The sequence below is a fragment of the Seriola dumerili genome, unplaced genomic scaffold, assembly GCF_002260705.1.
Source record: "Seriola dumerili isolate Sdu_G_001 unplaced genomic scaffold, Sdu_1.0 BDQW01000321.1, whole genome shotgun sequence".
Classification (NCBI taxonomy): Eukaryota; Metazoa; Chordata; class Actinopteri; order Carangiformes; family Carangidae; genus Seriola; species Seriola dumerili.
Genome location: NW_019174576.1, coordinates 3174845 through 3198473, shown reverse-complemented (window position 1 = coordinate 3198473; position 23629 = coordinate 3174845). Strand labels below are relative to the sequence as shown.

Here is a 23629-nt window from a genome sequence, read left to right as displayed (position 1 = left end):
TTGAGAGAGCAAATCCATTAGCGGGTTCTCTAGACAGCAAAGTGTTATTTTGGAGAGCTGAGTTACACCCACGATTTCAAAAATCTCCTCTTTCATATCTTAAAATAAATTTCCAACGAATTTAAGAAGTTTCACGCAGGCTAGTCCTCTCATCTACAGCAGTCCGAGCCACATTTTCAACTTGCCAAAGATGCAAAGCAAAGAACAGAGAGGCAGTGATGTCAAAGCTGCAGTGATGATTCAAACTCGAGATGCAAAAGCAGGATTTCTTTCATTCAAAATAAAAAGAGATATTACAAAGTAAACTTAGATCATCAGGGATGAAGGACATAGTTTCTGCTTACTTGAATAGAAACTCTGATTCCTACTGCCATACACATGAAACCTTGTCCCCTAAAATGAGCTGCAGTTCACATATTTTAGATAGGCAACAAGATTTAGCCATCTTGTTGCCTATTGAACTCCCCAGTGTAACATGTCGTAACACCTTAAATCTTAAAAACTAAAACTTACAAACCCCAATGACCAGTAGCTCTCACCTCTCAGTTTGCCTACTGGGCAGGTTTGTGGAGGACGCAACTCTAACTTTATTAAATATTTTAATCCAACATCTGGAGGCCCCTAAAACCCACACTAGGCTTTTATTTGTTGATTTTTCATCTGTATTTAACACTATTCAGCCTTATCTCCTCATAGAGAAACTACTGTCACACTTTAACTTGAACCTAAATCTTGTTGGCTGGATAGTGGATTTTTTGACAGAAAGGTCAAAATGTGTCAGAGTCAATGTTGTGTTATCTTCCAAGTTATTCTCTTCTACCAGTTACCCCCAGGGCTGTGTTCTTTCTCCGTTGCTTTTTATTTTATACACAAACTTCTTTAGAAGTACGTATCAGAACAGGCATATCTTCAAGTTCGCAGACGACTCCGTCATAGTGAGTCTTTTAAATGATGAGGAGACGCTGTGGCTGATGGTTTTGTAACCTGGTGTAGGGATTCTTTCCTGTCAATAAACGTGTCAAAGACTAAGAACATGTTTATCGATTTTAGGATATCCCAACCTAGTAGTATTATCCGTACTGTCATCCAAGGTAAGGAGGTTCAGATTGTCCCAGAGTATAAATACTTAGGAGCTATTATTGACAGCAAACTGAGCTTCAAATCCAACACTGACGCTGTCCAGCAGCGCTTGTTCTTTTTGAGAAAATGTAACTGATTTAAAGTGTGTAATGTTCTTATGTCCCTGTTCTATCAATGTTTAATCGCATCTGCTCTTACTTACTGTTTTGTGGTTTGGTTTGGTTTCCCCAGAATTACTGTGCTCTGTATGTGATATTTTTTTTTTTTTTATTGTCAATGTATTTTAATGTCTTTGATGTGTTTATGATGCCTGATGCAAAAGTCTTCTCAGACTAGTTTCGTGAACATGACAATGAGTTCAGAGAACTTCAGTGACCTCCCCAGTCACCAGATCTGAATCCAGTAGAACACTTTGAGGATGTGGTAGAACAGGAGATTGGCAGCATGAATGTGCAGCTAACAAGTCTGCAGAAATGATGTGATGCACTCATGTCAACATGGAGCAGAATCTCAAAGTAAAGTAACTTGTGAAATCCATGTTTTTAAAAACTGAGGCTGTTTTGAGAGCAAAGGGAGGAACTACCCAGTATTACTATGGTGTTCCTAATAAAATGCTCAGTGAATGTACACACAGCCCGATTATTACACTACATTTTTTATGTCAGAACATAATTTATTTCGTACATCTAACTTATTGAAAATTCATGATCACTGTGAACTATGTGACTTATGTACACACACAATTAATTGAATTTCCCCCGTGTATGTGTGTTTGTGTGTGCGCGTGTATGTATGCAGTGTATATTTGCATGATTCCACAGAGTATAACTGTGTCATTATGTCTGTTATACAACACCTCCACCATGTAGGACAGAACATAAAAAACAAGGGGCGCCAAGGTTAAAAGATGCAGGTCATGTTTTGTGTGCTGTGTGTGTCTGTGTTCGTGTGTGTTTGTGTGTGTTTGTGTGTGTGAGGTTGAGACTTGGCATTGATCGACCACTAAGCCTCCTTGAACACAATGAGGGAATTATCGATTGGCCAGGTGTTACAGAGCTGCTCGCACTCTGATAACAAGACCTTCCACCAGCGACGCTGAAAGCCCCCATCCCCCTCACCTGTGCCCACATGGACACATCAAACACACAAATCAACACACGGCCCTGTCAACGCTGCAAGCACTACATACAAGCAATACAAAAAAGTGATTACTGTGCAGCATATAACATGGCAGACAAGTGAATGTCCCCAGTGGCGACAGTCAGTCCTAACCTTAACTGAAGCCATGTTTTTGAGTGATGCATCTGTGTTTATCTAAAAAAAAAAAAAAAAAAACAAAAAAAAAACAATAAATATGAGCCTATACAATGATTTTCCAGACCATTACTTTTCCTGAGTGGTGCAGATAGACCATTAGTTTGGAGCCATTGGTGAAATTGATAAGAAACTGAAAAAAATGCAGTTCTCCATTAGGGAAATCAAACATCCCTTTACTTTTATACCAGGTAATAAGATATGGTGTATGTGTGTGTGTGTGTGTGTGTGTGTGTGTGTGTGTGTGTGTGTGTGTGTGTGTGTGTGTGTGTGTATGTGTGTGGTTGTGTGTGTGTGTTTGTAAACTGTAGTGAGTTTATACTTCAAAAATAAAGTACAGTATTTTTTTTTGTTGGAAGTGATTGCCTTGTGCATTCTTAAACATTTCCACACCAGAGCAGTCTCTTTATTCAGAACTTTGAAGCATAATTTCATTTACCAGCTGTCAAATTCAACTTCAGGACAGAAAACAGTGACTGAAAACAGGCTGGACACCTGCAAAAAGTCAGTGGACTGCAGATGCCGCAGGACTGATCATATTTTATCCGTATTTGGCTCCAGCTTGTAACTCTCAATATCTCAAGACTGTGCAGCAGAAGCCAATGATATAAAGTCTGAACCTCAAGGACAGTTTTTACACAAGTCTGCTGTCCTCGCTCAGTTGAGAGTAGTTACGCTGGTCCAGGACACTGACACTGAAATGACTTAGCAGGAGTCTCTCCTTGTTAACATTGTTACATTAAACATGTGAGGATATTTCACTGTATTGTTATATTTGAATGTGATGGAGGCCATGAATTGGTGTTTTAGCTTCAGCCTGTATTAATCTTAGTTCACAGAAAAATCTGTGGCGCTGTTATGGTCTCTGATTATATTCGACAATATGTCAAAACTAAGAGAAAATATTCTTTTAAATTCTAGACAGTATCTCATGAACATTAGGTAGCGTGTCATAATTAGTTATGTCAAAATACCTTAATTAGTTCCTCTGTAAAACATATTTCAGGGCAGGACAGACAGTACGGTTTGGGGCAGTCATGACTGTAGGATGGCTTTTACATGCCACTTGGAGGCCAATTAGTCTTTTTAATTAAGGACAAAGTTTGCAAGTGTGCTTTTCTTATGATTTTAAGTTTGTGTTAAAAGCATAAAAGCATTAAGTTTCTGTCATAGTAGTCATTACAAGTAACTGTGACCTTGTCTTTACTAGGATGGCTTACTGGATGAAGACTAGTCAGTTTTTCACATAATTCTGATAGTTTCGTGTGAATGTCACTAAACCCCCTGCTGACCCACCTTTAAAGATTGAAAATCACAATTTTTATATTTGGTGTTGAAGTGGCGATGCGATGAGTATGATGAGTGAAAGGGTTTGAACATATTGTTGGGAGACAATTGTGATAAATCTTTTTTTTTTTTATAAAAGGCAAAAACACACATCTGAAATGGGAAAAATGCTTAGAGGATGAAACTGATGGTGGAAACAAACAAACTCAGCCTCACACTCCCTCCTATATTCAGTGTTATTGAATGTATGATTGATAAATGTTGTAACATTAAGATCCCGCAAAGGTCAACGCCACTGTAACTTACAACTGGAAGAGGAGGATGCAGTTGAAGGCATGGCTCATGGGCCGTGAGAGGAAGATGTGGCCAAGCAGATGAAGGTTGGGGTGCAGGCCCTCTTCTTGGTTGTGCAGAGCAACAGCATCCGGCTGCAGTAAACCTGCATCTGAAAGACCCAGACAGACAGATGTACAAGGCAGTCAGTTCACCGATGACCCTGTCATGACATGAATGATAAGAGATAAGTCGCCAAACTTAGAACAGTGTTTCACAGTTTAAAATGAAGCATGTAGATGACTTGTGACCTCTCATCACAGGTTCATTGCCTCACTGTAGATATGAAAGTGACTTTTTCTTCTTATGATTGTTTTATTTTGAAGTATTTTTAAGGGTATCTCACAAGAAACAAAACAGAAGTTTACGAACTGTCAGAATATTTTTTTTTCTAACCCCTTTCAATGTTTTCAGTAGACAGAGTGGGAAAAAGTCTGAAAAGAATGGTGATCAAGGGTTTGTTCTATCAGACCGTCAGACTGCAGCCACAGTGTTATCACAGTCATTCATCCATTGCCAACCTTAGCTCTACCATGTCATTTATTATTTTCATATCCTACTTTAACTATTAATTGTATTGTGTTGTTCTTTTTAAGATCATTTAAGCTGACTCATCTAGACTGGAACAATGTTCTACAACGAACCCAGGGGAACTGTTGCTGCTCTTCTTGTTCTGAGCTCTTATGCACCTTCCAGCATAGAGCCATGCAGCCAAGTATTGCAATTGTACTGCCTGTTTGTGGTGTAATAACTTTGATATAAGTGGTCCTGGCAGAGTGTACATTATTAAACACGATAGTCAAAAATGAGAATGTTAAATTAATAGCAAACGAGCATGTTAAATTTATGGCAATGCAGAAGTCCATTATATAAGAGTAGAGCATTGACACGCATACACACAAACATGCCACCATCACCATCTGTGCCGGCACTCAACTTTAAATTAGAAAACATGCCAGTCCTTTACACCAGCAGCACAGCATGCACATGCAGCTTTTATGTTTAAGAGGTGTTTTTGCCTGATTTGATTAAATAATGATGGCTTGTTTATACCTTCGGACACTGCTGGACAAAAGATTTCATATTTATTTCACATGATACTTTCTCAGCTTTTTAACTTTGTTTTTCACTTTGTTTGTTTTATGGAAAACACTGGATAAAAAGAAGTGCCTAAAAATCTTCTCTTCCAATCCATATTATGTATAAGCAGTGGTGTAAGTATTCTGATTTTTTATTTAAGTTAAATACCACATTGGAAAAATACCCACAATTAAATGTGCTGCATTTAAAAGTTTACTTAAGAAAACTAAACGTACGAAAAGCAAATACTTAATATCAAATACTGTTGATGCATAAAATAAGAAGCCTTTTAATGTTGTAGCAGGTTGAGGCAGTGCTAACGTCAACTACCTTCTATACATCCAAGCAATTTAATCCATAACTATGCATCACACAGAGATACCATATTGAACAACTAGCTTAGTCACATGACCAAGCACTCAGTGAATCTCTCATTGTCCTAACAGCGGAGGCAAAACCAAATTTTGCATAATATAAGTTTATATTTAAGTTGCCTTGGCAACATATTTTATACATCACACAATATTAGACAAATTAATATGCTATAAAATGATTTATTTATTTACTATACCCAAATATTTTTCACCACACATTTTGGCCGTTGATATTTCATCTAACGGACAACTACGCATGATACTGGCTGTAAACTCTACTACCAGATATCAGCAAGAATTTGTGTGACAGAAGAAAACCACAAAAACATGACGAGCAAAACCAAAAACCACCTGTAGTGTGGTAGTAAGTACAGAACCAGTTCAAACACTGAAATGAGCAGAAGAAATTACAGCCCGTTGCTGAAAATGAGATATGGCAAGTTACATAGACAACAAATTAGCCAATATACAATATAATTTTTCCAGTCAGTGGGTTACCCAAGCAGCTTAGAAATAAAGGCCAAAGAACCCACTGGTCCATATAATTATGAGGCAGTTCTTAAATCATGGCGTAAACTCTTTGTGAAAGTTTCAGCATAAATTGCTTAATTTCATTGTAGGCAAGACTCCAGCAAACTGGACAGAGTTTAAAAAAAAAAAAAAAAATCAAAAACTTGTCAATTATTATTAGTAAAAGGATCAAAGTAGAGGTATTCTCAGAGATATAGCTTGAAGAGTTTTGTTGTGTTTACGGAAGATGTGTAATTGTCCACTTTCCTGCCAATACTTTACACTTTAATGTCTAAATATTATGTCTGAATTTCCATTTCCAGATTTTCAACACACATTACCTCTATTCCACCAATGACTGTCCCATACAGTACTTGAAGAGGTAAGTCATAGGTTTAAGACAGAGCAGACCTAGATCTCCAGGCCTTACTGAATTACTGACTTTTATACATGCAGTGATTGTTATAATCATCAAGAGACACATCCAGCCATTATTAGTTTATATTCCAGGCAGCATGGGGGAGGAAAATGACTAATTGACATTGTCCTTGACCTGTGAAAATAGGTAATTATGCCAGTATTGGGCAGTAGCATTGCTATAAAAGTAGTGGCGTTACTAGTTAAACAACACTTAATAAGTAATGTGGTGGTTACGTCGCTGTTTTCTGAATCAAACTGCTTTTCAGTAGCAAAGCTATTTTATAGATGAAGCAGTGTTGTACTGTCCAGAAAGCCATGTTTCCCCGAGCATTTCTGAAGCTCATGAACAGCAGATCTTTCTGCTGCGGTCTGAAATGTAACCAATGACAGGGGAGTAAGGCACTGCAGACACACGAGTTTACTTGATGCAACAATGGCAGAGGGAACCTGTAACAAACAAACACACACTTTCAATGGTGCGTTATGTATGTGTGCACATATGGCTATTCATTCAGAGGTTTAATGAGAGAGTTTGACATTTTATTAGCAAATAATAGGATCAGCCTGCAATAAGCCTCATCACTAATCCACCAGTAATCATGGCTGAATGGTTTTCTACGTATTGTCTGATATCCCTGTGGGTCTGAAAGTGTAAATACATCTATAGAGATTTTGGCCACATGATGCTTGTAATGGAGATGATAAAAATAGACAAAAGTGAGCAGGGGAGATAAACAATAACAATTGAATTCCACATTATTTGTTGGCTATTTTGTTTCAGCAGACCTTCTCATATCCAGGGAAAAACATCTTTTGTTATTCGGTGTTTAAAAGATGGCTTTGTCATGCCGCTTGCTCATCCAAACCACGGGTATGCACTAGTTACACTGGTGCATGTACACACTCACACACTTATGACCAATGGGTGCCTTTGGTGACTATGCAATGCAGCTGGAGGCAAGGAGCCAATGGTCTGACTAAGTCTAATGCTTCATGGATACTATAAATATAGTAGGATCTCTTTTTTTCTCTCCAAAGAGTTTTGGTGTATCAAAACAACTTAACACTGCCTAGTATTTGAGGTGTGATTATTATGGAATTGCATCATCACATATAACACACCACTGAGGAAAAAAAACATAAAAATACACCGTTATTGTTAGACAGTGAAGTGACATTTTCAAATATTCAAATAAGAGCTGTCAGAGACAAATAAAGGCCAGTTAGCTGGGCAAAAATATTAGGATGTAGAATAGGGTGGATGAGGGTGTGAAATTACCTTCATAGTATATTTCATATAATTTACATTTCCATAGCATTGTTTCCATCAAAATAAAATAGATTCTAGTCTTACTACTTCAGTCTCCTGCAATTTGCTACGTCTATTTTAAAAAGGAGCTATTTGCAAAGTTTTGCTACTACTACATAACCAACGTTAGAACTAACAGCTGATTACTTACCAGTCTTGCCAGTCTCGAGCTTCAGACATCAATGTGTTAACAAGACAAAAGGTTATAATGCATCCTCCGAGTAGTGCTACTTCTTTAGGGCAGACTGGGCGCTACAGTGACTCAGTATTGGAAAGCGACATGACAATCTGACTGTGCTGGAGCTAGGTGGTTAGCATGCTATCTTCAGGAAAAAAAGTAGCTATAAAAATAAAAGCAAAACAAGAGGGTTGCTCTCCACCACTGGAGACAAATCTTAGAGAGTAAAGGAATGAAGTTTGATGGTGAACTCACAACACTTCTCCTAGACTGGTAAGTAAACAGCGGTAAATGTTAACGCTGGCTGTGTAACAATAGCAAAACTTACAAATAGCTCCTTTAAGCTGCCTTCAAAGAAAATTTTTGCAGATGTCTGATTAAACATTAAAAAATAGGGAGGGAGTATGCCCATTAATCCACCGCAAGGCTTTCATTGTAAAACATAGACATAAGCTTAACACTGATGATGAAGGAATGACGACAAGGAGGAAATGCAGAGACACCAAACAGGATCAACAAATATAAATGGATCAAAAAGTTGAGAGACCCTTACTAAAATATGATAATACACTTGCAACTTGGCGATTTGCTATCACCCTCAGTATTATTCCGTGGTTAATGCATCTAAATGATGCTTATAAATTAGGTTTTTATGAATTCACTTTAGTAAGTGTGAGTATCTCACCCATTGAGACCAATTTGATTAATATCTCAATATGAAATCAGTGATCCAAAACATCCTGTTAACAGTCAATATAATTCAAATCAACCCAGTCCCGACGCAATGGTTTACAATGCAATATGATGCAAGTCAATACAATGTGTTGCAATAGTGTGGACACTGGCACTGTACCTTATCTTATAGTATCTTATCTTGTAACATTTAATTCTTAATTACAAAATGTTGTGTACATACAGCTTAAAATTTCACTTTTATAGTACTTAATTTCCATATATCATACCTTTGTTATGGTGTGATATTCTAATACAAGCATCAACACTCACTGTTAATCTGTTTTTGTAAAAAGGTAAAAAGCTGAATCATTCAAAGACTAATACGGGCAGATGATTTAGTCAACAACTATTGTTTGCATGTGAATACGGGTACGTGATAAGGACAATAAGAAGATTCAATTTTATTCTTAATAGTAAGTAAAATAAAGATGAAACAAAGATGTCTTTATTTGCACTGCAGTCTTCCTTATCATGTATTTTATCAGAGCAATTCCTTCTAAAACTTTATTTTAGAAGGGTAACAGGAGAACAATTTGTAATCAGCTTCTTTCTGTTTATAAGACATTTGTTGCTGTAAATTGCGGAAATTATACTAGGCAATGCCTTTACATGTGTTAGCCCCTCAAAAAGGTTTCTTTACCTGCTTCTGCATTTTCACCATCATCTTCATCCTCATCCTCTGTGAAGGCTGGGTCCTCCACGCTCACCTGATCCATCACAATACATTCTGCAACATCTGTCTAGAATCAACATAAAGAGATCATACTTATAGATTAAAAAAAACGTTCTCTCTTATTGTCTGACTAAAACTGTTACTATTATCATTTGGTTTGACACTTGAGTATGATTAGCTAAAATAAATAAATAAATAATGGCAAATGTATGGTAAATTGTATGCTATTGTCTTAATAGTCCTTTTTCACAGAATACATTTTGATGTGTCATAACAATTAAATTGATAAAATTAAAAACAACTGGGGCGCCCCGGTGGCTCAACTGGTAGAGCGCATACCACTTAGGCTCAGTCCTTACCGCAGCGGCCATGGGCTCGGGTCCGCAGCATGGCCCTTTGCTGCATGTCATCCCCTCTCTCTCCCCAACTTTCCTGTCACTCTCTGACTGTCCCTATCTGAATAAAGGCAAAAAGGGCCACAAAAATAACTAAATGGTGTACATCACCTCCACAAATAAGTTGGGATCTATAAAAACAACCTTGATGGGAGAATGTGCACACCTATACGGAAACTCTGACCCATGCGTATGAACATTTTGGAGACAAACTGGTGATGCAGGAGGTGATATATTCTAATATATATTTTGCATATATCATCGCTTTACCATGCCATCAAATAGCCCTTTCCTTTGGCACTACATTTTCTCAATTACTGAACGGACGGTATTTCTACGCTGTGCACTGTATTATGCTGCAGATCAGTTGTTTGAGTCGTGGACCCCACATCAAATAATCAAAATTATCACTTCCTTAAATGAGCTCCAGTTGTGTCTTACATTGTCTTAAGTGCTCCTGAATGTGTTCCAAACAAAAGCTTCTACTTTTGTCAGTGAAGTTGGGTGTCCAAGTCTGTTTTCAGTGTCATTTGTGGAGCCTAAAAGTAAAACGTGGGTAGTGTTTTTTCAGCTGCTTACCTTCAGCGATTCCAGCTGCACCACCTGACATTTCTGAAGAAGTTCCACGAACAGGTAGATAAGTAAGGCCTGCATGACAGACAATGGAAAAAAAATATTTAATTTGTTTTTGAAGGTGTGGCCAAGTCATGCAATTTTTTAGACTGTATGTATATCAGTGCTATTTCATACAGTTCTGACAGTAGTTCAAACAGTACTGCCTCAAGCAGATTTCAAGTACATAAATGTGGATGAGACATGCATGAGAGGAGAGATCACCAATCATTTGTGGAGGCCAGCTTTGAGTGAGGGACCTTCTTCAAGTGTTAATAGGAAAACAAGTGAGTGCATAAGTATATGGGGGCAGACAATGACTTACTGAATGCCTATGTAAAACATTTGCGCCATTACACCATATGAGATCTCTGTGAACTGCAGACTGTCACAGGCAGGCTTCAAACAGAGAGTGCATGGATAAATGACAATGTTCCTTTAAGGAGCCAGCATAACTTTCTCTGACATAATCTCCTATTAATGTCGCATCCCGTGGGAAGATTGAATGTGTTATATGGCTTGATAGAGTTGCCTAAATCTATAAAATTGGCCTTGTGGTAGGCTATAGGACTTAGGTTGAGCAGTAAAGGGAAAATTATTGCAATGTATTTTTTTTTATAAAGCAGTGATTAGGCTCATATGATGTATGTTAAAAGGCTGTATGAAGGAAGTGCATGTATCACAAACAAGTCCCTTTTCTTGCCATTTCCCCCCTTCATATCACAACATCTTAAATTTCAACAGACCATCCCAGTCTTTTAAGAAAATAAGAGTCCTTGTATTACTTACCTGGACAAAAAAGCCAATGAGAAAGGAGACGAGGAAAGGCACCAGTCCAGCATGGGCTATCGTTACTGGAAGACCTAGAAACGGATATAATATAGAACTGTTTCTGAATTTGATTCCCATCTAAGTGGATTTGAAGACATGTGCTATTTGACTTTTTTTCAGCATATCTACCTGCCTGTCTGTCCCTTTCTCTGCTCGTCTTTCTCTCTCACAGACAGACATTCCTTTCCGCTCTGGCTCAAACTTACCATAAAATTTAATGGATAGTGCTCATTTCAATATGAGATTTAAGTGATTGAACAAGTATTAACTTGGAAGGGCTCCACCTTTGTGGAACTACATGAAGACCCTGCTGAAAACAAAGTAGTTAAATGTAATGTCCCATGTAATTTCCACCTCTACAAAAATCTCTCTGGTGTTAACTACACTTCATAAACCACAGTTAAATTTGCCATGCCAATGAAAGCCGAGAGATGGACCGAGCTTTAATTACGTCCCAAAATGAACTGATATTACAAAAAAGAAGTCTCGTAGAAAGAACAAACACAACTCAGCAAAGTTTTCCCACCATATTGGTTGAGTCAAACATAAACTATACACACCTTCAAAATTGCAGTTCCATACAGTATCCTTAGAAAAAAATAATGACTGTGAGAAAGATGTCAATTCTCCAGAAAACTTTCAGGACGTAGTGTGTGGTGTTGCTGATCTTAGACCGAACAATGTAGTAAGGTGTTATTTAATCCTATCCTCAACTCTGTTTATGAAGAGTGTGCCAACAATGTGATCTCTCAATTTGTTGTAATGTGTCTCCCCAAATCCAATTGTTCCACATGGAATTATAATATTGACTCTAAGTCTTAATAGTCTTAATCATCAACTTCGCCTTTTCCAAAACCCAATGACTTTTGTGTTCCACACATGCAATTTGTCATACGATGTAAATGTTTGCCAACTGGGAGTTCTTCAAACCAATTACCAAATGAGTGATCCTCAAATAAAATGGTCATTATTTCTTTCACCCGCTATTGGCCATTAAGTGTCATTTCCTACTGTAAAGTCTGTGTTGTGCAACAGATACAAACAAAAGTATGAGGGTGATGTCCTGGTGTTTGGACTGTCGGATAACTTTTGTGTGATGTAAGAAAATACAAGTACTCACCTAAGATTCCAGTTCCTAATATTGTTGCAATGGTCAAGAAATCTAGGAAGACAAACAGAGCTTGGTTAGATCAATAAAAGTATTCATGAAGTCACAAAATTAAGACCAACTTTGTTCCACAAATAGCTGTGCAGAAAAAAAAGAGGTACTCTGGGTAATACAAGAGAAGATTTTTAAGAATCACTGTATTTCTGCTCAGAACTGACGATGGCTATCAGCGAGTTGACTGGAGTGGGCAAAGTATCAGGGTAATCAAAGTCACAAGTAATTTTCAAGGCCTGATTATATTCCATTAGTCTCAAGTCAGGACAGATACGTCTCCAGACAAAAAGTCAAAAGACAAAAGTCCTAAACTTTGCATTTCTTGTCATTATTTGTCTGTCCACTGGTGTAAAAAAACAATCTACGGGAGGCATTAATATACCTATGTTATATTTTCGGTTTTTGTCGAGACTGTTGAAGAGGTGCTGAGTCAGCTCTATAGCAATTTTTAAGGCTTGTATCAAAAAAAACAAATATGTTGATTGACATCTTCAATTTCCAGGGACAATTCAGAAAAAGCAGATATAGGCAGGATCGCAGTGGAATAATCTACTGTGTTGAAAAAAAGAAACCAACAGTCAGCATGGACTCAAATAACTTTGGTACCAAGCAGTGATATCTCAGCTGAGCTTTAACTGTAACCGGCCCCCTTCTACCGCTCCATCTGCTTTTTCAATTTATTCACAGGTGTAGAACAAAACACATTACTCAAAACCGCACACATTATGTCTAAGATCATTCATTCTCACACAACCAACTAGTCCTACCTCACTGCCATCTCTCTGAGATTCAAAGCCAATATTATAGCAAATCACCTGACCACGACTCTACCTCGTCCTCCTTCACATGACTTCTGCAGATATCAACAAACGCAGATATATAAAAAGGGAAGATGAAAGAGGTTGTTATCATCTGACATACACAATCTCAGTACCCCATCATTACCACTAACTAAACTGAAATGAGGTGTGTGGCTTTTGTACCATCATTATCAGTGTCTGAACGTTGGCTGCTGGGTTCTTTTACACTTGTAGGATATTTTCATGTTTGCCTATGTTGTGAAACTAAGCTGGAGATGTTCTTCCCCCCTCAGGAAGAATCAACTAAACCAACTACCTAAAAGCATTGTTTTCGTGACTGTGGGTACAACTTTTCCAATATCTTCAACTTCTTTGGGAGGGTATCGAAAAAGCGCTGCTACAGTGAAATAGGATGTTTTGATCAGACTGAGCGAGCTGAAAAAATGAAGTGGAAAAATAAATCCCTGCTTAGATATAGTGCGATTTTTACTATAAATAGAAACACGCAGATATGATCTCTGTTAGTTCATATGACCAATAACAATACACAGTCATTATTTTATTAAAGGGGTTATTTGTATGTTTTCTCTGCCACTGAACGTGGTTTCTTGCCAGGAGCAGATGGTGGCGATTGTCACTTGACAAGACCTTCGGCCATTGTTGTCTCTGTAATACAAGATGTTATCATATGCTCCCTGAACAGTGCTATGTCTTCAGGGCAGACAGGAGGCTGTCGTGAGTCGCTATCGGAAAGTGATGCGATGGGTTGGGGCTAGCAGGTTAGCGTGCTAACTTCAGTAGAAGAAAAGACGTGATAGAGACAAGACTTAACATTGCTTTCCACCACTGGAGACAGCTGTTGGCAAGTAAAGGAATGAAGTTTGTTGCTGAACTCACAATGTTTCTTCTAGCCTGGTAAGTAAACAGCTGTTAACGCTAACGCTGGCTATGTAGCAGAATGTAGAAATCGCTCCTTTAAACAATACAGCTGATGATATTCTATATTTTTCTTCCTGTCAATAAAGCCCATGAAAAGACCAAAACCAACATGTCTGTGTAATCAGTACCTTATTAAGGCTCCTTCGACTTCATGCAGCATTGCGTGCACTTATCGTGATGCATGCTGGACTTTAATACATGCTGGTTAGAAACTTTCACCAGCGCTGCAGTACTTCACCGTGTTACATGACTTTAAAACTCATGGGGGTTTTCTGAGTCAGGTGCTGCAGTTGCTCTCCTCCAGCTGCACCAATAGGGAACCACCTGTGTCAACAGAACTTTGCCTTAATTGGCTTAAAAAGCGTCACTAACACGCATGATGTGTTCTGCATTTTTATTCTAAGAACTTCAGATCCATTATCCCCTATGGTTATCTCTCCCAAAGGGGATGCAATTTATTTCATCTCCTCCTTCTGGCAGCTAGTTTTATATGTGAGCACCAACACTATAGTTTTAATTTCCAGCCAGAAAGCTGTAAAAACAGTTTAGTTCAGGAGTTTGTTATTGTAAAACAAGTGATGCCCCTTTAGGAGGTCATATTTTTATCCATCAGATTTATTTACTTTTCACCCTCCTGCCAATATGGTGGCAATTGTTTTTTGAGAGTGTTCTCAAGTCTGTGGTTTTCTTACTTAGATTTAATTTCATGTGTGTCAAAAAACTAATGTAAACTTGTGTCTGGCCTTAAAATGTTTAGATTTTGTCTGACATAATGAGACACACTGATATTTTCTTTAAATAACAAGACTAAATCAAAACCTAATATGTGGCTGGACCGTATCGTAGGCTATTTGCATTCTGTCTAGTGTCAGCCAGTTTCAGCCTTTTATCTATTTGCTTCTCTGTTACCATCCAGCCAAAAACCACAGAACAGCTGTGCAGTTTTTCTTCAACGAGTTGTGACCAACCTGCTGTTGTGGCACAGAAGTACTGATTTTCACAAATTGGTGGCATGTTGCTTATTGATGATGCAATTTTGCAATAGAACAGATATCCTGTGTTTCTCTATTAGTCTTTATATATATAAAGGCCCAAAAAGTTGGATGATAGTACACAACATGGAGAATCAAACGGTAGCAGTCACTGATTCCAAAGGGACATTAACACTTTGCTAAAGACTGGTGAGAAGAAAATAATTATCAAGATTAGAGACTCTACTTCTTCAGATGATTTTCTACAGATAAAGCGTTCTTGGCCAGTGTCATAGAGAAAATTAGGATGTCTGCAACAACACAAGGTAACCAAGTTCCCCTTTGTAACCATTTCATTGGACAGCTGGAGAAAATTTAAAACTAGAGGGCATCACACCAGCCGCAAGGCCAGTCAACATGTTGCTGTTCCGGCCCATGAGATTCAGTAGTTATTACAACATTATTACATGAGTGCTCAGTGCTCATGGTTCAGACCAAATCTATCTTTGAACTCGGCTTTAATTTCAATTTAATCTCAGCTACACACTTGACTGTATGTTGCACAGTTGTGAATATCACAGTAACAATATCTGTCCACAGACACCTGCAAAATTAGTCAAAACCACCTCTGTGGTAGTTCCCACTACAGTAGGTGCTTCCAGGACCACATTTTGCCATGATGACACACACACGCACACACACACACAGACTCACAACGTGAAAACAATACCTAGCCCTGTGGTAATAATTGATATTATCCTGTAGAAGGTCTGTGCTATAACGCTACCATGCTCTATCACGCTCTACCCTGCGTCCTGTTTTCATTCTGCCACCAGCTTCCCACTCCACATGTCCCAGCCTGGCCCCCAGACCCCCTGTGTTCCTGACCCCAGAGGTGGACTTTACCATTGCACTGCTTGAACTAGCTCTTGTGTTAGCATTGCTAATAATAGTGACAAAGAGGAGCTACCCATTGACCAGCCCAGGCTGCTCAAGCATTGCTGCTGCAACATGCAATACAACCTGACAAGATCCTCAACTTCAACTGGACATAGCAACAGAACTGACAGCGATGGCAACACAGATGATAATCTACAACTAGTAGGTAGCAGTCATCCTATAAACCAATGTGTTACACTTGAAGATGACCAGCATTCTGGCCAAAACAGCTGTTAGACAAGGAGCGCTGGTCAATTTACAAGACTTAGAAGTAGTTGATATTACATGTAAATTAAGAAGGGAGAAAAGATATGCAGGTCCTGGATCACAGAACAGTGAAAACAAGGACTATATTATGTCCTTTTTTTCGCCGTCTGTTTGGAAGCTGAGAAAAGAGCACTCAGCTAAGTGGGGATGGCAAAAATCAAATCTTTCAGCTCAATTGGGGCAGCATGAGAAGTCTGCTGAACACATCAAAAACATGGATACCTAGCGCAATCTATCATAGAAACAAACAAACAGATCTAATTGCTCTTGAAGTAAACCACTGAGAGGAGATTTCAAGCAGCTATACTGCAACTGGCAGAGCACAATTTTGTGTCAACTCAGGCAGGCCATTTGAGTCTGGCAATGGAAAATAGACCTTATGGCTCAGTTTGACCAAGTCATACGAGAGCATCTGAGGAAAATTCAGACAAAAGAGCTAACCGCTCTAAAGGAGTATGCCACAGAAAAATGGGATTTAGATGTTGTCTCTACTGCTGGAAGCATCTGCTAGTTGATGCAGAGATGGCCTTCTGTGGTAAGTACCATTGTGCGGAACAATAAGTTGTTCCAGATAAAAAAAGTGAGCAAGATCCTGCAGAGCCCCAAAGTTTCAGGGGAGACAGTGAGAAAAGAAATCAAGGCAGTGATGGAGATTTCAAGGCTGGATTCAACTCTGCCAAAACAAAAAGTACCAGGGAGATAGCGGAGAGGCTTGAGGTGGAGATGAACTGTCCAGAGTTGCATCAGAAAAGAACCACTACACAGTTTGAGTATGAAAGAAGAAAGCAAACTCAGTCATCTGCAGGAGAGTTCAACTCTTCAAAAGAGTTTTTCTTGCTTATTATAGATACAGCCCATGTCACATTAGAGGAGAGATTCTCACACATGGAAGCCTTCTATGAGCTGTATGGATTTTTCTACTCTGCTGACATAATGAGGAGCACTGAGGAGGGAGGGAAGCTGGATGAATGCTGCCACAGACTGGAGCAGAGAATGAATGATATTGAGGCAGAGGACCTGTAGCTTGAGATAAAAGGTGCAGTTAGACCCTTCCTCACACATACCTCATCACCATGTGAGATTCTTAATAATATACAGTACATATATATATATATATATATATACACAGTATATTGTTGGATAGATGTTGAGGATGTTCATGTGTGAACATCCCAAGATCCCCCTCCCAAAGCTGAGTTGATTATGGCAAAAAAGCAATACCAACTTAACCAATGTAAATAAAAATAAAAACCCATTCTAGGGAGAGGAAGAGGAAGACCGGGACAAAGGAACCAAAACTGAATTTCCTCCAAGCGTCCGTTGTTTACTACAGCAGGAATGCATCATCCCTGATATTTTGTGGCTGTTCAAACAGGTGAATAGTGTATCTTCTGCATCCAAGCACATCCAATTTCCCTAAAAAGGTTTTCTAAATTTAAGGCATGTTCGTGAGGAGGAGAATCATGAGGGCAGGTGAAACAGCGCAGGCATCACCTGATTGTTACAGGCAGTTAAAAAGTTATAATTCGTGTTACTGACAAGATCTCAGGTCTGAAAGTAGTGCACAAGCACAATAAGTGGAAGAGATGATGGAGAGGAAATTGCAGCAAATGAAGAGCAAGAGCCCATCATTTTCTTCAAGATTTGAATCAGTCTTTGTGTCTTTCCATAGCACATGGATGAAATATTTGGAGGTTCAGAGGTTGGAAGTGCCTCAGAGAACATAATCTCCTCCACCCCCTTCCAGCCTCTCATGTGAAGCCCAAACTTCCACGAACTAGCAAGCATCCTCTGAACAAGACAAGCTGAGCACTGACCAAACCACCTCCATGCATTCCTAAATCTAAACCCTCCGCAGACTAGGCCGCCAGCAGAAGACCAGCCAGCCTTTTATGAGACTTATACGGGCCACCCCGGGAGGAGGATGGCGGCGGTGGAACCCCTGGTGCACCCAGATCTGAAGAGGTGGAGGAGGCTGAGGGAGAAGAACTTTTGAAAAACAAATATTAACCACCCTAGGGCAAATATCTGAAAGTCATAACCAAATAGCCAAAGGGCAAGAAAAAATAATTCAGTTGCTTGATAAAAATGTTCAAATAAACAGAAAACTTCAGTTTGTTATTCTCTTGGGGTATTCTGCATTTTAACATTTCTATTAGCAAAGACAGTGGTTGGTTAGTCACAGTCAAAACCCATATGACTACACCTCTCGGGAACACCTCTCTCTATTCTCTCTCCCCCTCTTTCTCCTCTCTCTTTTCCTCTTGACCTTACTCTGCAGAGTGCCTTGATATAATGTATGTTATGATTTGGCACTACACAAATAAAATTGAATTTAACTGAACTGGGCACCACTGTTACTCCAAGATCCCCTGCCAGCTTGGCCTGATTTCTTGCCTCCTAGTTTCTATGAACTGCTGTGTGGAGGCACAGCAGGAGTCCTGATGATTCACTGGCATTAAAATGTAAAGCCTTAGACCTCTGAAATACTACAATGTTATCGAATCACCCCCTGTGGTATGATTCCCACCAGCTCACAAAAAATTAGAGTTAACCAAAATTTTTTACTCTAAATGTTTGTGAATTGCATCACTTTAACGAAAATGTGCATGGCTCTGGGACAATGGGTCAGGCCACTCTGCTTACCTCACCTGCGCGTCACGCTTGCGGAAACTATTGCTTTTTTTTTTTGTGTGTGTTTTTTTTACCAAGACAGTATGAGCACAGCTAAACAATTGTAAATGAAAATGAAAATGAAAATAAACAAGTGATCTTCAGCTCAAATCACTATAATGCTCCATAAAACTGAGAGGAGCTGCAGATTCAGCCAATAATTCTCAGTGGATCCTTCACTATGAGTGATGCCTTTCATACATTTTTTCCCACAGTCATCTGATACATTGTTAATATAAAAATATCAATTATAGTCACTTTAAAGAAAGCTAATTTTCATACCATATATCTGTCTGTATGAGGTTCAACATCAGTCCAGTTTTCAATGAAATGGGCTTATTAATGTGTAAAAGATGATTTTCCTAAATATATTATCAAAAAATATATATCATATAATTAGGTGAAAAATTATATTTTAATTCATGCAAATACATCCGCTTCCAGCCCGTCAAAAATCAGCTAATTTAGTGATAATTTGTGACAAATGCTGCTAGTAACTTAATAGACCTGTCTCACAGCAGACATTTTCACTTGTCATAGAAGGGAAAGCACAGGTATTACTAATTGCATAAATGATGAACATGTTCTATTCAAGTGTCACAGTACGCATTGAGAGTGTGACCATGATCAAGCATACACAATATCAGGACCCTGACACTGCAGCTGAAAGGAATTCAGACATCTTTGATAGTATTATCTACACCTGAGCTTTTCCTACGGTGACATGTCACAACATGCATTGTTGTACTGACAAACATCAAGCCATAACATCTAAGTGGCAACACAAAGTAAGCTGGTTAATGCTATAGGTAACTTTGTGACAAAGACCACCTTTTTTAGTTGCAAAAGAGGTGACATTATGAAGCCATGAGATCTACTCATTAAAGTGAGATGTTCCCAAATTTGAGAAATGTATAGTAAACTATGAATATTGATCAGGATCAAGACTTTTGACTTCTGTTTTCTACGTGTTTACTAAAGCCGGTTACAGTGGCTGGAAGTTGGAGAGCAAACCGGAAATGGAATGAATAAAAAGAAAACAAGACAAGGTCAAAACCTAGTATATGGCATGTTGTATTTGGATTCTGCCTAGTGTCAGCAGGTTTCAGCCCTTCATCTATTTGCATCTCTTACTCTCTTTGCTCACACATTTAGTATTTGAAGGAATGCGGCCCATTAAGACTACATATTAACCAGCAGTCACATCCAAGCTGTTTCCAAGTTACCGCTCTTTGCTGAAAAAAACAGATTTTATGATTTTTTACAACATCGCCTGACAAAACCATACACAAGTTAAAAACACCCGCTGTCTCTGATTTCAGCTATATTTACTTGTAAAATGCTCACACTATAAATCATAGACAATGTGAAAATCACAGAGTAACACTAAGCAAAGGTGTCTGAATGTTTTCTGAAACAACTGTTTGTCAGTTGTACTCTATGTACTGTAGATGTCACGCCTCTGGATACAGTATTGTAGTTAGAAAACATCAACCAACTGAAAAAGAAAACTCATTTGATGCAAAAGCATTCATGTTTACACTACATTTTTTTCAGAAAGTAGATTTCTGCACACTCTGTGAGACCCTTTTCTCTGATAACAACAAACACAATCAACCAGCCCCTCTGTCATCACGTGCTGTTAGTTGTATTGACGAGGCGGGTCACTTTTCTGTCACATTCAAATCCATCACTTGCACTCTACGGACCTCCCATCATCACTAGAAATAAGCTGTCATTTCAAATCAGCCTGATCATTTTTCATTCTCTTATCAATCCTCCTCTGTGCTCTTCCACCACCCCTCTACAGATGGCTGCGGGACATATGGCATCAATAATTAGAAATGTCATTATAACCTTTTTCATATTGTCTGTGTTCTCACAGCTGCTGAGGCATGTAATATAATGACTCAATACCTTGTGTTACGGAGACAAAATTATAACAGTGAGACAGGAACATGGAGAAAGTGACCCTAATAGACATTTAATGGTGTTTTGAATTTGATGCCTCAGACATTTGCCCCTTGTCTTTAGGCACGCTACAGTCCTTCACTTATTACTCCTAAGGCAATGTCTGACTACATAAGAGCCTTACAGCGTATTGTTTACATCTCAACATGTGGCTAAGAACTCTAAGAACATTTGATGCCACACTTAACCCAAGCGCATACATCCCAACCTGCTGCACAGGTTGCAATAGACATAGTCCTTCACCAAAAAGCATCAACATTTTCCCATTTTTTCCCCTGCCATGTGTCTTGCTACCACTTGTCTTCACCTGTCAGTAAAGAGCTTTATCAAGTTCACCTCTATTTATTTTCTATTAAACCTGAGTAAATCACTTCACGATGGCAGCAGGACAGGAAATAAAGGTTGACTACCACAGTGACAAAAATTTGATCAAGGAAAAGCCAATTAATGGTGGGCCAGGAAGTGTAGTCCTAATCAGATATGGAACACAGCCTGTATTCACAAAGCATCTTAATGCTAAAAGTAGCTCCTAACTTGCCTATTTAAGAGAAACTCCTAAAACTAATGGGTGTGTCAGTCCTAACTTTAGGACTCCCATATTTTTTTTTACTAATAGCTTTTCACAAAGTCACTTAGTGCTAAAAGTAGCTCCTAAGTCTGGGAGAAGTTAGAAGTAGTCGAGAGGACTCCTAACTCACTAAGACCAAATCACAAAGAAACGTAAAAGGGCTGCTGTCATTCCACATCACAGTGTTTTGGAATCCTTACACAATGCTGAATTACTTAAAAGATACTGACTCAATGATGAGGGAAATATTGATCGTTGTGGATTTTGTGAAGGATGCAATCTCCTACCAACCCAAACAACCCGATCAGTGCGGAAGTTAAGTGTTTGGCAACGCTGCATTACTTGTCAACAGAGAAAAGCCAATATATCCACCAAACAATAATTGCACTCTGACCCAACTTCATAGGACAATTCATATGCTTTCTTTTAGATGTTCATGAATTGGGTTTTGAAAGTTTTGAATGTAAGTTTTTGTAGTAAAATTAAATTCTCCTAGGTCGACACAAACCTTATCATACAGATGAATTTTGGAGAATTCACTACTTTTGTAAACAACACAAAATCCGTTATTATTTAATTTGTATTCGTTTATTTCTCAGTGGGTTTTTTTTATTACTATTATTATTACTGCGGGATGTTGCGCATTCGTTTTCACAGACACAGACGGTCTTTCATCAACCAATCCCTGTGATTCCTGCAACGGAGCTCGTCCATGAAAATTGACGTCAGCCATGGCAACGAAGTCGCATCCTTTGCTTAGGAGTTTTTGCATCTCCTTACTAAAAGTTGATCTCAGCAGCTTTGTGAATAGGACTTTGGAGAAAACTTAGGACTTAGTAGTACTCTTAGTGGTAAGATAAAATGCTTTGTGAATACGGACCAAGATTAATAATTTGCTGCCTTGCGTTGGCTTTTATGGTGATATAATAAATATCTTTTACCTTCTATATACTGTATTTTGTTAATAATGAGAACATTGTTTTAACAAATAGCCTACAAGCCGCCACTAGGCCAGTGCTAAATTTTAATCATAGTAAAATCATAATTCTACATTAAAAACCTGACAATCCAATTAGCAAACATAGGCTGCTAATTAGGTAAAAACAAGCTGCAAATGTCAACAAAATGTCAACTTTTTAAAACAGTTCAGGTGACAAATTATGGGCATCCTGGACAGGGTCATTTAAAAAGCTCAAACCAGAAATAAGCTCTACTAGGTTCATAAGATGCATGCCGAATTAAATGGTGAAACCTAATGACTGACTGAAGACTATGTTTGGCTAGGTAGTATGGACAAGATTTATTTATTTATTTCCTGTTGGAATTTGCGTCCCCTCCATGTTAGTTGTTGCGTGTGTTTGTCCCGGTAAACCCCCCCATAAATAACATGTTAAATGGAGGCACGGTGCTTAAATAATGCGTTAGGCCTATGCTAGGCTAACTGTGCATTTATTCTTGGTGACAAACCAGATGTCGGTCAATTGTGATGCGGCGCATTTTTCAGCATTTTCTGATCGGGATTGTGTAGCCTGTGCCGGCGTTTGAGTGTAAACGTCGTGATGTGTCGGTACTCACAGCACTGAAGGTAAATAAACCGCAACTTCCAGTGTCTATCCTGGTTTTTCCGCGTTATTTTGATGGACAGAGTGCTGAGACTGGTGTCGGGGATGGGGCAAGGACTTGTTTGGTTTCTTATCTCCTCTGCATCGGTCGCCATCATTTTCATTACCCTATCTTCCCCCCACCTCATCTCTCTCTCTTTCCTCCTCTCCCGCCCCTCTCTGAGGCGACGCGTGAACGCGCACGGTCCTCCGGATGCGGCACGTGCCCGGGAATGGTCTAAGGTTGAGTATGAGACAGCATTAGCACAATAAAACAAAAACTAGAGAATTCCTGAAGAAATTTTGAATGTGCCAGCTGCTTGGTGCGTATCCATCACACACATTTCAATCTCTACAGAGGACGTTACTTTGAGTTTCATTCAGATAATTATCCTAACTCTGACGTCAGTCACTGCAGGTATCCCTCAAAAAGCTCTTTGGAACCACAAGGACTTGCCAAAGTGACCTCACAATGATGAAAAATTTAATTTGTCCCCACAACCATAGCAAGATATGTATACACACATGTAGGCCTACATGCCCTGACAGAAGTTGATTTGCAATAAAGCTACTGTGATTTCTCCTGCTAGAACAGAACAACATGGAC

General features: G+C 38.8%; 1 protein-coding gene across 1 annotated transcript in view; it reads right to left on the bottom strand.

The window, feature by feature from the left end:
- LOC111231910 overlaps window positions 1-23156 on the bottom strand; it is a 95395-nt gene extending 72239 nt beyond the window's left edge. Inside the window, exons 1-6 of the mRNA XM_022759182.1 lie at window positions 22997-23156; window positions 12252-12293; window positions 11090-11163; window positions 10268-10336; window positions 9261-9360; window positions 3988-4126 (exon numbers count right to left, since the gene is read on the bottom strand). Coding sequence (XP_022614903.1) covers window positions 3988-4126; window positions 9261-9360; window positions 10268-10336; window positions 11090-11163; window positions 12252-12293; window positions 22997-23147 — 575 coding nt within the window. The 5' untranslated portion in view covers window positions 23148-23156. The remainder of the gene's footprint in view (window positions 1-3987; window positions 4127-9260; window positions 9361-10267; window positions 10337-11089; window positions 11164-12251; window positions 12294-22996) is intronic.
- Between the last annotated feature and the right edge of the window lie 473 nt (window positions 23157-23629).